Raw genomic sequence first — 11,384 nt, forward strand, 5'->3', positions numbered from 1 at the left:
TTCGCCTACGGCATGGAGTTGCAACAGCAATAAAAGTTAGAAGCTCTGAAGAGGCATCGTTTTCTGAAAAAATAGACCGTCTTGCTCATGACATAAAGAACGGCCCAAATCATGTGTTCGGAGACCACGCTAACTGCGCTGATTACTTCTGTTCCGGAAGCAAAGCGGGAGAAGAAAATATATTTCCTGAAATAGTTCAAAAAGGCATCTTTGAAGAAATTTGTGTTGCCATGAGCAGAGTGGTTGCAAACACGGCGAGCCTAATAATGGACGTCGATAACAATGCTGCCGAACATTACAACTCCATTGTGGCGAAATTTGTAGCAGGAAAGAGGATAAACTATTGTTTGAAAAGATCCTACGAGACAAGGTGTTTTGCAGCCTCCTTATCGCTCAACTGCCGAGGAACATACCACGAAAAAATCGCGCGCAGGATTTCGGGAGGGCAGCTTGGAGGATGCACAGAATCATTTGTGAAGGCGATAGTTTCTAGGAGGAATTCAAAGCGAAAGCTACCGAAAAAGAAGATACCAACCACTTCACGCTGCAAGCGCAGAGAAAAGGAGCGACATACTGGTGCCGATGCTGATTACGGCTTACCAGACATGGAGCCCGGTGCTTTTCAATCTACTTCCGACACCTTCCTGAAATCGCTTTCGCTATCAGCAACCAACATCGAAAACCTGCAGCGAGCAACGTCGAAGCAGAGTGGATGCACTCTGTGGAAACAAGAAAGGCGAAAGAGATTGACAGCATCATTGTTTGGTGCTATTTGTAAAATGAAACCAACGACGGGATGTGGGCGGACAGTTGGCGACATCCTGTACAAGGAAATAACTTCCGAAGCGATTCGGTATGGAAAAGACCACGAGTGCTTAGCACTCAAGCAAATCGAAAATGAGTGCAACGTCGTGGTGAAGGAGTGCGGCCTGTTTGTTGACCAGGAGAACCCCTTTCTTGGCGCTTCCCCGGACGGACTCATTGGGGAGGACGTTCTTGTTGAAGTCAAGTGTCCTTACTCAGCGAGGGACCTTACTCCACTAGAAGGAGTTCGCGCCAAAAAAATAGTCTGCTGTGAGGAAAACAAGAGCGGGAGATTGCAGCTGAAGACAAAAAGTAATTACTGGTACCAAGTGCAAGGACAGCTGAATATTGCTCGCCGTAAAAAGTGCTTGTTTGTGCTGTGGACCAAAAAAGGCATCAGCACTGAAGCGATTTCCAGGAATCAATCGTTTTGGGAGGACGAGATGTTGCCGCGGCTCAAAAAATTTTATATGTACTGCTTGCTGCCTGAGCTCGTGGACCCAAGGAGGAGCCGTGGCCTTCCAATTCGTGAGCCTGATTACATTCTCGAAGCACAAAAGGCTCGCTCGCTCAAGCGACCTTTGAAGGAAACGTCGGAAAATGACGATAGCCAAGAAACCGCCTAGAACACGCATTCTGGCTACAGCGTGTGTTTCGCTTTTCCTTCTTTCACTGTGTCCCGCGCGACACACATGAACTGCGTTCACTGTGCAGCTGACGCAAGCCATCCTGCGCTACAGTATAGGTGCCGTCGGACGATGACGCGTTTCATCCACAGATGAACGGCCACATGCAGCGCTTGAACAAAACCATTGCAGACGAGCTCGGCATGCATGCCGACGCAGAACACAAGGCCTGGGATGTCTTCCTTCCGTACGTCATGTTCGTCTACTACAGCGCACTTATTGAGACCAGTACTATGTGACACATTTTAGGCTCATTTACGGCAAAAAGTAACCACAACGCCGGACGCCATGCTGCCAAACGTCACCAATGAGGACATACTTGACGTCACCGCCTGCTTGCAGCGTGCAGAAGCTCTACGAGTTGCCCGGCTACGCATTACAGACCAAGAGCGAACGTACGCCCAACGCTGCAATCTCCGCCGTCTCCACGCACAATACAAGCCAGGTGACCGTGTGTGGGTGGAGACGCCTATTCTACGGCAGCCCAATAAAGAGCTTGTTTCAGTACCGCGTTAATCTGCTCGTCTGTGTTTTCACGGCATTTTCACCACCTCGTGAAAATATTTAAATTATAACAGATTTACTTGCTTTGATACCTCCTTCCCTGCTTATAATTCCACAAAGAAATAAATCAGAGTTAGAGAAAACAAGAGGACGGGAAGTGTGGCTCGCAAAAGCACCGAGAGCGTCCTGCAGCTATGCATGGTGGCCGGACGCAAACTTTGTCATTGCATAAGCGAGTTCTTGCTTAGCCCTGTTTACATGAACCAATAACGTCAGGTTGAGTCGGGCTGCGCAAGGTCAACCCAACTCGACCAACGCGTGTTGTTAGTGGCTATTTATTGGCAGTGTTGTCAGTAACGCGTTACAAGTAACGGCGTTACCGGCAACGCGTTACTTTTTTCGGTAACATAGTAACGTACTCGTTACCATTTCGAAATTGTTACGGGTAACGTACTTACGTTAACATTTTTCGGTAATTAGAGGTGTCATGTTACTGGTTACTTCTTAATTCAATTGTCCCTCTCCGCCTCTCTTTCAGAAAAAAAAAAACGCCAAAAAATAGTATTGCAAATAAACAAAATCTACCGGTGTTCTTGACGACCCTTGTTGCGGCTCGCATGCATGCCAAAAAAAAACCTGCCCTTGACGACGCACTCAACTAAAAAAAAGCACGAACACGCAGTCACAAACTTGTCTTCGCCCCCAAACCACTCACACACACATCTCTCTAAAGAGTGGACGCATGCCAAGCCACCAATGAACCATTTGCAGAAATCTGTAAGTCAGTGTCTCGTTCCCAGGTGACACTCTCGCATTCTTTGTGGAAGAAGTTCCCTCTTCTGAGAAAACTCAGGAATGTCGCCAGTTTACTTCAAGATGGCCCTAAGAGAGCCGTGGAAAGAGTACAATGGTACAGCACACAAAAGGGGATCGCAGTCAACCAGCTGTTTCTATCTGCAACTCCGGCTACGTTTCTCGTTATTGAGCTCCTAAGCGAGCGAAGCTGACCTTGAACACCTTGACGTAAACACTCGCATTTTTGCGATAATTACGAAGGTTCAAGTAAAAAAAAAAATTTTTATGTGCGCAAATATATTTTTTCAGGAACTATGACATTTACATTTCTTTGTTGCTACACAATTTCCGCGTAATTTCGTAAGCAGAAGCACACCAGAATTACTGTAAATTTGCTCAGTTCAGCTATGTTTTCTTTGTGAAGTTAGAATTATGTGAGGTATGAGCTTTATAAAACTGTTATCTTGAGTTCTTACAGCAAGGACGCACTGATTAAAATTTATGGCCATGGAGTGACGGCAAAGTAACGTGCGATACTTTTTTTCGGTAACGATAACGCGTTCCTTTTTTTTAGTGTAACGAGTAACGTATTTTGTTACTTTTTTTCGGTAACGCCTACAACACTGTAATGTCTCATCGTTGTAAGCAGCAGTTGTCGACAGAAAATGTCACGCTTTTCAATTGGTGGCAACGGTCGTGACGTCACAGTGCGCGAATTTCAAACCGGGCCAATTGTACTTTGGCTAGTAACCATGCAACCAATTGAAGGCATCGTATAGTGATGCTCCAAGTAAGTGGGACTGAGCTTAGTTAATTGCTTAATTGCCCAATTAGCCTAATTAGCTTTACTAGTCAGGCCATATAAATAAATAAAACCGATTAAGAAATTGGTCGAGCTCAGGAATCGAACCCCGGTCTTCGGCGTGAGAGACGAGCATGCTACCCACTCCGCCATGCCTGCTCGATGGTTTGGAATGAACAAAGGCGCGTCTAGTGAATACGGTGTCTTCACTCACTCTCATCCTCCTCCATTCCCTTCCCGCGAGGTTTAGGTGTCCACCGACAAATGCGAGACAGATACATTTCCTTTCCTCAAAAACCAATTTACTGACGAGCGATGCGTAGAACCAAATGGGCGATGGCGTTCTATGGACTCCTTGGCAGCGTTGCAAGACGCTGACGCGTTCCACTCTTAGGGGCATCAGTGACCACACACTAGGTCAAAAAAGTGCCCCCCTGAATTTTGTGAGACAGTTACTGCGTAATTTCCTTTCCTCAAATACAATTTTCATTTTCTTCATTACGGCTCCTCTTTATCTTCTTTCACTCCCACTTCCTCCCTTCCTCTACGGTGCGGTTCAGGTGTCCACCGAGATGACAGAGAATTACTGCGCCATTTCCTTTCCTCAAAAAGCGTTGCGTTCAAAGGGCAAGGCATCGCGCTGAACGGGTGGTGTTCCGTGGACTCCCTGGCAGCGCTACAACGCGCTGTCGCGTTCCACTCCTAAAGGCGAAGTTAATTAGTATTCAGGCATTAATCAGTAATTAACCTTTAATAAGTGATTTGTCATCACTTAGTAATTAGTACTCAATTATATGTGACGCCACCGGTGCCACAGAAACAGCGAAGGTGGTGCGGAAAACGCTTCCGCCTCTACCCACTTTAGACAGTCAAAGTGCCCCCTGAAATTTTTGGTAATAAGAAAGTAAAAAGAAGGACCAGACGTCGCGTGTTTGCATAAACTCGATTTCAGCGAGTGAAGACCGGTTCAACTGCAGCGACACCAAGCTTCGAGCCTCGCATTGCAAGCGAGCAGTGGTAACATATCCAAGATTGAGGCACGCCACCGCTGCTTCGGAGATGCGACGGCGCAAGCAAAAACAATTTCGCGCTTATCCTTTCCCCTCCGTTTTTTCGGCTCGACAACGTTTACAAGCACATCGGGGCAGGGAGGAGTTGAGTCAACCTACCCCTTTGCGCGGAGTTGACTGGTCCCGACTCCTGACCCGACACGGCGCGTTTACATGAACCCAGTAACCGGTTTTTGGCCGGATAACTCGACACACCTGCGTTTTGGTGCAAACAGTGCCTTACTGTGTGTGTGTGTGTGGTGGGGGGGGGGGGGGTTGCTTGTAGGTGTGGCCTTGCATCTCACTTCTTTTTAGCACCACCAGCTCGAGAAAAAAAGAAAAGCAGGAATCTTTTAGAAATACAGCCCAAGCAAGAATAAAGGAAAGAAAGAAATGAAGTTCGTCCGGGTTCTAAGAAAAACGCATGCGCACGAACACAGACAAGCAAGAAGTTGGTGGTAGAGTGCAGTAGCGACAAAATATTCTGTCGCCAGATGGAGCCACGCCGCGCTAGTAAATTTTGGCGCGAAATTCAAATCCCCTCAGAAAATACATACACAACTTTCAGAGCCTGTAAAAGGCTAACACTAACTTCGATATGGATAAAAATCGTGTCTTAACAATCAAGAAAGAAAAAGGGAGGAAATGTTGCGGACGAAATTTTGATTTTTGGCTTGGTTTTTTCACGAGATGACATGAAAGACCTACATATCTAAAAGCACCATTTTTCTGGAACTTTGCGTCTAATTGGTAAAAAAGTGAAACTTAAACAATAAAATCTGCCCGCAACATTTCCTTTATTCATTCAAGAAGAAAACGCTGCCACAAACCTCATGAAAATCGAGCCATATTTAGACACGGTATAGCTTCTGAAAGTTCCCATGTATTTCCTATGGACACTGCCACTGGTGAACCCTCTTAAAAGTGCACCCCCGCCCCCTGAATTGTGACGGGTGTCCACCGAGATATGTGAGACGAGACAGTTACTACGTAATTTCCTTTCCTCAAAAATCTCTGCCTCTCCCGTAAACGAGAGTAGAGTAAGCATGAAATGTTTACGGGCCCAATGTCATCTCGGTGGACACCCGAACCGCACCGTACAGGAAGGGAGGAACGCCACCACCCGTTCAGCGCGATGAACGCAAGGTTTTTTGAGGAAAGGAAATGACGCAGTAATTCTCTTCCATCTCGGTGGACACCCGAACCGCACTGTAAAGGAAGAGAGGAACGCCACCACCCGTTCGTCGCGATGCCTTGCCCTTTGAACGCAGCGCTTCTCCCCCGGGCCCCTGTGCGCCTGCGCGGCTTTGCTTCGATGCGCGAAGCCCCTAAGAGATCACGTATAACAACGAAGTGTAACGTGGCATTTATGTGCTTTTTGCACGCGTTATTAGAAATCGGAAATTATAATTCCGTGCATTATCAAACCCACAGCTCCACTGATATCTTGATAAACATTGAGAAGGCACTGGCAGCAGTTAATTTTAGTCTCGTTTGGAGACCAACCGGCGCTTGCATGCCGGTCGCGTAGGAGGGCTTAGAGAGTCTCGTTAAATCTCGTTAAGTCTCGTACGGTGCCCGGATGTTCTCGTTTCAGAGCCCGGATGACTGGAATTCAGTGCCCGGATGAGTGGATTTCAGTGCCCGGATGAGTGGATTTCAGTGCCCGGATGACTGGAATTCAGTGCCCGGATGACTGGAATTCAGTGCCCGGATGACTGGAATTCAGTGCCCGGATGACTGGATTTCAGTGCCCGGATGATGGCTCTCGGTCTCGGCGTGACGTCACCACATTGCCGACAACGGGAGCTAAAAGCATTTCATGCTTAAAAAAAAAGTCCCCATTGGCTCTATGAGAGCGACACTCCCTTGGCACGACTGCTTCAACCAGCTTCTTCCTTACAGTCACGCCCCTGCGCTATGATGTAAAGCACGCGTGAGTGCCCCAGCCACGTTTTAATTTCTACTTCCACCGCTCATCTTCATCCGTGCTACCTTCGGCTTGCACTCCACGCTCGCGTGTGATGCCTCACAACCCGCACATGTCTTACACTGGGGTTAAGGTTAAGAAAAAAAAAACAGGCCTGACAAATTCTAGCCGCCGCGGCCGGGATCGAACCCGCGTCTTTTGGGTCAGCAGCCGAGCACCATAACCGCTGAGCCATCGCGGCGGCGTTAAGTTAAGCATGATATGGTTTTAGCTCCCGTTGTCGGCAGTGTGGTGACGTCACGCCGTGACCGAGAGCCAACATCCGGGCACTGAATTCCACTCAGCCGGGGCCTGAAACGAGAGCATCCGCGCACCGTACGAGATTTAACGAGGCTCTCTAAGCCCTCCTACAGGACCTGCATACAAGCGCCGGTAGCTTCGTGCCGAACGGTTGGTGGCGTTCGTCCCTACCTGTACAGTGCGGTTCGGGTGCCCACCGAGATGACAGAGAATTACTGCGCCATTTTCTTTCCTCGAAATACTTTGCGTTCAAAACACAAGGCATCACTCCGAACGGGTGGTGGCGTTCCTCCCTTCCTTTACGGGGCGGTTCCGGTGTCCACCGAGATGACAGAGAATTACTGCGTAATTTCCTTTCCTCAAAAAGCGTCGCGTTCAAAGGGCAAGGCATCGCGCCGAACGGGTGGTGGCGGTCCGTGGATTGCCTGGCAGCGCTACAACACGCTGTCGCGTACCACTCCTAAAGGCGAAGCTCAAGCATCATTAATTAGCAGTTAATTAGTAATTAGTAGGGGTGTGCGAATATTCAAAATTTTCGAATATATTTCGAATATTATATTTTTAGCATTCGAATTCGATTCGATATCCAAGTATTCGTGTTGTTTCGAATATTCGACCCGACGCGAATATGCGTATCTAGCCGAATATTCATTGTGAGCACCGGCGTTCATTTCGGTCCGCAAGCCCTATCGACAGATACATAACATGGCGGCGCCTACACGGAAGGAAAATTCTTTCTTCCTCCAAGGTCCATGCCGTAGCTGACTGCGCTGCTGAGCTTTTCTGTGGCTACACCTGCGAAGCTGGTGTAGTAAGAGCTGTGAACGAGCCGCCGCGGTGGCTCAGCGGCTATGGTGCTCGGCTGCTGACCCGAAAGACGCGGGTTCGATCCCGGCCGCGGCGGCTGGAATTTCTTTGGAGGAGAAATTCTAGAGGCCCGTGTACTGTGCGATGTCAGTGCACGTTAAAGAACCCTAGGTGGTCGAAATTTCCGGAGCCCTCCACTACGGCGTCTCTCATAGCCTTAGTCGCTTTGGGATGTTAAACCCCATAAACCAAACAAAGAGCTGTGAACGAAGTACCTCGCAATACGTGCCAGGTCAGTGCCAAGTGAGAGGGCATTTTCTGAAGCTGTGCACGAAGTACCTCGCAATACGTGCCAGGTCAGTGCCAAGTGAGAGGGCATTTTCTGTGGCTGGAGGAGTTGTTTCAGTTAGAAGGGAACTACTTCTGCCTGACCATGTGGTGCAGCTGGTTTTCCTTCACGACAACCTTTTACGTCATCCTAGCAACGCGCTTTTGTGCTGATGGCAAGTTAGCCTTAATCAATGCTATGTACTAGCCATCTTTTCTGATATTTCCACTCTTCTAAGAATAAAGTTCGAGACTGATACATTTTGTGCAGCCACGCACACCTTTTGTGTTCATTTAATCATCGATAGTTGAACTGTGATGTTCTTGGGTGCCCAAATAAACCTTTTGTAGTGATTAAATGCGTCTGTCCATGATTATTCGATATTCGATTCGATATTCGGAATCAAGTATTGGTATTCGATTCGTATTCGAAAAATTTGATATTCGCACACCCCTAGTAATTAGTCATTAATCAGCAATTAGTCACTAATTAGTAATTTGTCAATACTTCGTCATCAATTATGTGTGACGTAATCCAGTGGTGACGTCACCAGTGTCACATAGGCAAAGTGGTGCGGAAAACGCTTTCGCCTCTACGCACTTTAGAGTTTCGAACGCGCTGCAATACAACCCCAGGTGGTCGAAATTTCCGGAGCCCTCACTACGGCGTCTCTCATAGCCTTAGTCGCTTTGGTACGTTAAACCCTATAAACCAAACCAAACCATATCATGCTTAACAACGAATGACATGACGATCACCACGAGTCAACGCGATATTTAGCGCCAGCTGTTAATGCGATATGTTGTGGTTGAGAATATGAACGCGACCTCTTTATCTGTGTAGTTCTATGGCGCTCTTTTCAGTATCCCACACATAGTCGTCGAGGGAGGGAGGCGAGGGTGGTGGCGAATAGCGGCTTCGGCCGCTTATCTGTTTTTATGCGAAGCATATTGCTAGAGCTACCACGCACGCCGTCGCCGTCGGACCCCCACGTGACACCGTGACGTCACACCACGTGACATAGGATGAGAGAGCCGGCCTCCACCTTGCGCTGTCGCCGTGGGACCCCTAGCCGTCACACCCGCGCATTCCCGCGCATTTCGAACGCGTGTTCACACTCGGTGTAGGTGAAACGGTCGCTCCACCGGGCAGGCAGACGCGGCTTCCGTGGCAATCCAGGCGCTCACCCAACGCGCGTCTCGGGGTTAGTCGGCGTTCCGCTGTAGCCATGCCGTTTTCTTCCCCCACGACGAAGGCTTCTAGTAGTTGTATTAAAATGACCAAGTATTCAACCAAGGAAAGCCATGTATTACCAAGCCTAGCCACTAATATGCTTCGCATTCCCCAGGCTTAGCCAAGCTGAGCCTCAGCAATTTTTTTCAGCAGTGTCCACTCCGGCGGACGCGGTTGTTGCTCCGAATCGCTTTTCTTTACTTTTTCTCTTTCTTATTACCTTTTTGATTCTCCTCTATCTGCACGCGGCAGCGGTGGTTGCTCGGCTCCAGCCAGTGATGGTGATGGAAAACGTTAATTTCTCTAGTTTACAATATTTTTTTTTTGCGCCTTCAGGTGAAATCTTTCATCTTATTTGGGTCGAGTTAGTGGGCAGGCCCGTGCAATTTCCTTTTCTTCCTTCCCCCAGTCACAACAACAACAACAAAACGCACCAGCGTCTACAGCTCGTTCGGCCGAAAAGCCGTCGGCGTCGTAGTTGTAGCTGCCGGCACCGCGCGTCGGAAAAAAGTCTATCATGCCAACCGTTTGCCGCAGAATGTTCCAGATGGTGTAATACCACTCAGAGCTCGAGCCGCATAAACTTACTAGTTAAGGTATTGAGCTTGCGGTGGGAATTCGAACCGGCGACCTACAATCGGGGCTGCGGGTGTCCACCGAGGTGTGTGAGACGCTGCGACTTCCTTTCCTCAAATATTTCCTTCATTACGGCATCTCTTTCTCTCTCTTCTTTCACTCCCACCTACCTTTCCTTACGGCGGGGTTCGGGTGTCCAACGAGATATGAGACAATTACTGCCCCATTTCCTCTCCTCAAAAAAAAAAAAATGCGTTGCGTTCAAACCTATTTCCAACGTGCAAGGCGGCGCGCTGAACGGGCGATGGCGTTCCGTGGACTCCCGGGCAGCGCTGCAACACGCTGTCGCGTTCCGCTCCTTAAGTTCCAATTTCTAACCTTAACCCCTTAGTAACAGATGTGCGGGTTGTAAGGCATCACACGCGAGCGTGGTGTCCAAGCCTTCTCTAGCAAGGACACAGATGAGCGGTAGAAGTAGAAATTAAAACATGGCCGGGGCACTCACACGTGCTTTACGTCATGGCGCAGGGGCGTCAGAGGGTGGGAGAAACTGAGAGAGGTGGTGACGGGGAGGCGCGGCTACCGCCGCTTATTCGTTGTTCTCGGCCAGCGTCCGCTTCGGCGGACGCGGTAGTTGCGACGCGCGTCTTTTTTCTTTTCTTCCATCTTATCCTCTAAAGGGACACTTAGGAGAAATTGAAGTTGGCTTGTATCGGCAGAATACCAGCTCCTGATTACAAAAACGCCACTCATACTGACAACAAAGCTCTTGTAACGTAGAAAAGAGCAAGAACCAAAATACAGGTATCGCCGCCACAGGCCAAACTCGCAAGTACAAGCGTGAAAAGCAGTGTTGCTAGAACAACTCTATGACTCGAGATGCAACAAATCACTGAAGCGCAGCCAATGCACCCGCAAATCTCCTTGACGTCCTTCTTGATGGAACAGCGCAAAACATCGGGACAAGAGACAAGCGCTGACTTACAACTGGTTTTTATTTCGAAGAAACATTGCTTCTTATACCTTCTTCACCCTCTCCAAAAAGCACATGCGTCGCAACCATATCGTTCAAGCGTCCACAAAAAAGCATAAGACAAATAATCACAGATATTTATAATCACATTTTTAACATGTCAAATTCTTTCTTAGTCAAAGCAACAGACGGCGAGCTGACACAATCGTCGCCCAGACTTGCTATCGAAGCTGCCTCGATTATTTCCATGACTAACTCCAGTTAGTCAGGGAAATAATCGAGGCAGCTTCGATAGCAAGTCTGGGCGACGATTGTGTCAGCACGCCGTCTGTTGCTTTGACTAAGAAAGAATTTGACATGTTAAAAATGTGATTATAAATATCTGTGATTATTTGTCTTATGCTTTTTTGTGGACGCTTGAACGATATGGTTGCGACGCATGTGCTTTTTGGAGAGGGTGAAGAAGGTATAAGAAGCAATGTTTCTTCGAAATAAAAACCAGTTGTAAGTCAGCGCTTGTCTCTTGTCCCGATGTTTTGCGCTGTTCCATCAAGAATGAATAACCAACATGCCCAAGCTGCGGTCCTGGTCCTTGAC

General features: G+C 48.2%; 1 protein-coding gene across 1 annotated transcript; it reads left to right on the forward strand.

Moving 5' to 3' along the window:
- LOC149337763 (uncharacterized) lies at nucleotides 1-1,997 on the forward strand. The gene has a single exon (XM_089553508.1). It carries the CDS (start codon nucleotides 231-233, stop codon nucleotides 1,428-1,430), a length of 1,200 nt encoding a protein of 399 aa, XP_089409634.1. The 5' UTR covers nucleotides 1-230; the 3' UTR covers nucleotides 1,431-1,997.
- The last annotated feature ends 9,387 nt before the right edge of the window (nucleotides 1,998-11,384 follow it).

This window comes from Amblyomma mixtum, chromosome 7 (assembly GCF_055824585.1).
Source record: "Amblyomma mixtum isolate Tamu chromosome 7, ASM5582458v1, whole genome shotgun sequence".
Lineage (NCBI taxonomy): Eukaryota > Metazoa > Arthropoda > Arachnida > Ixodida > Ixodidae > Amblyomma > Amblyomma mixtum.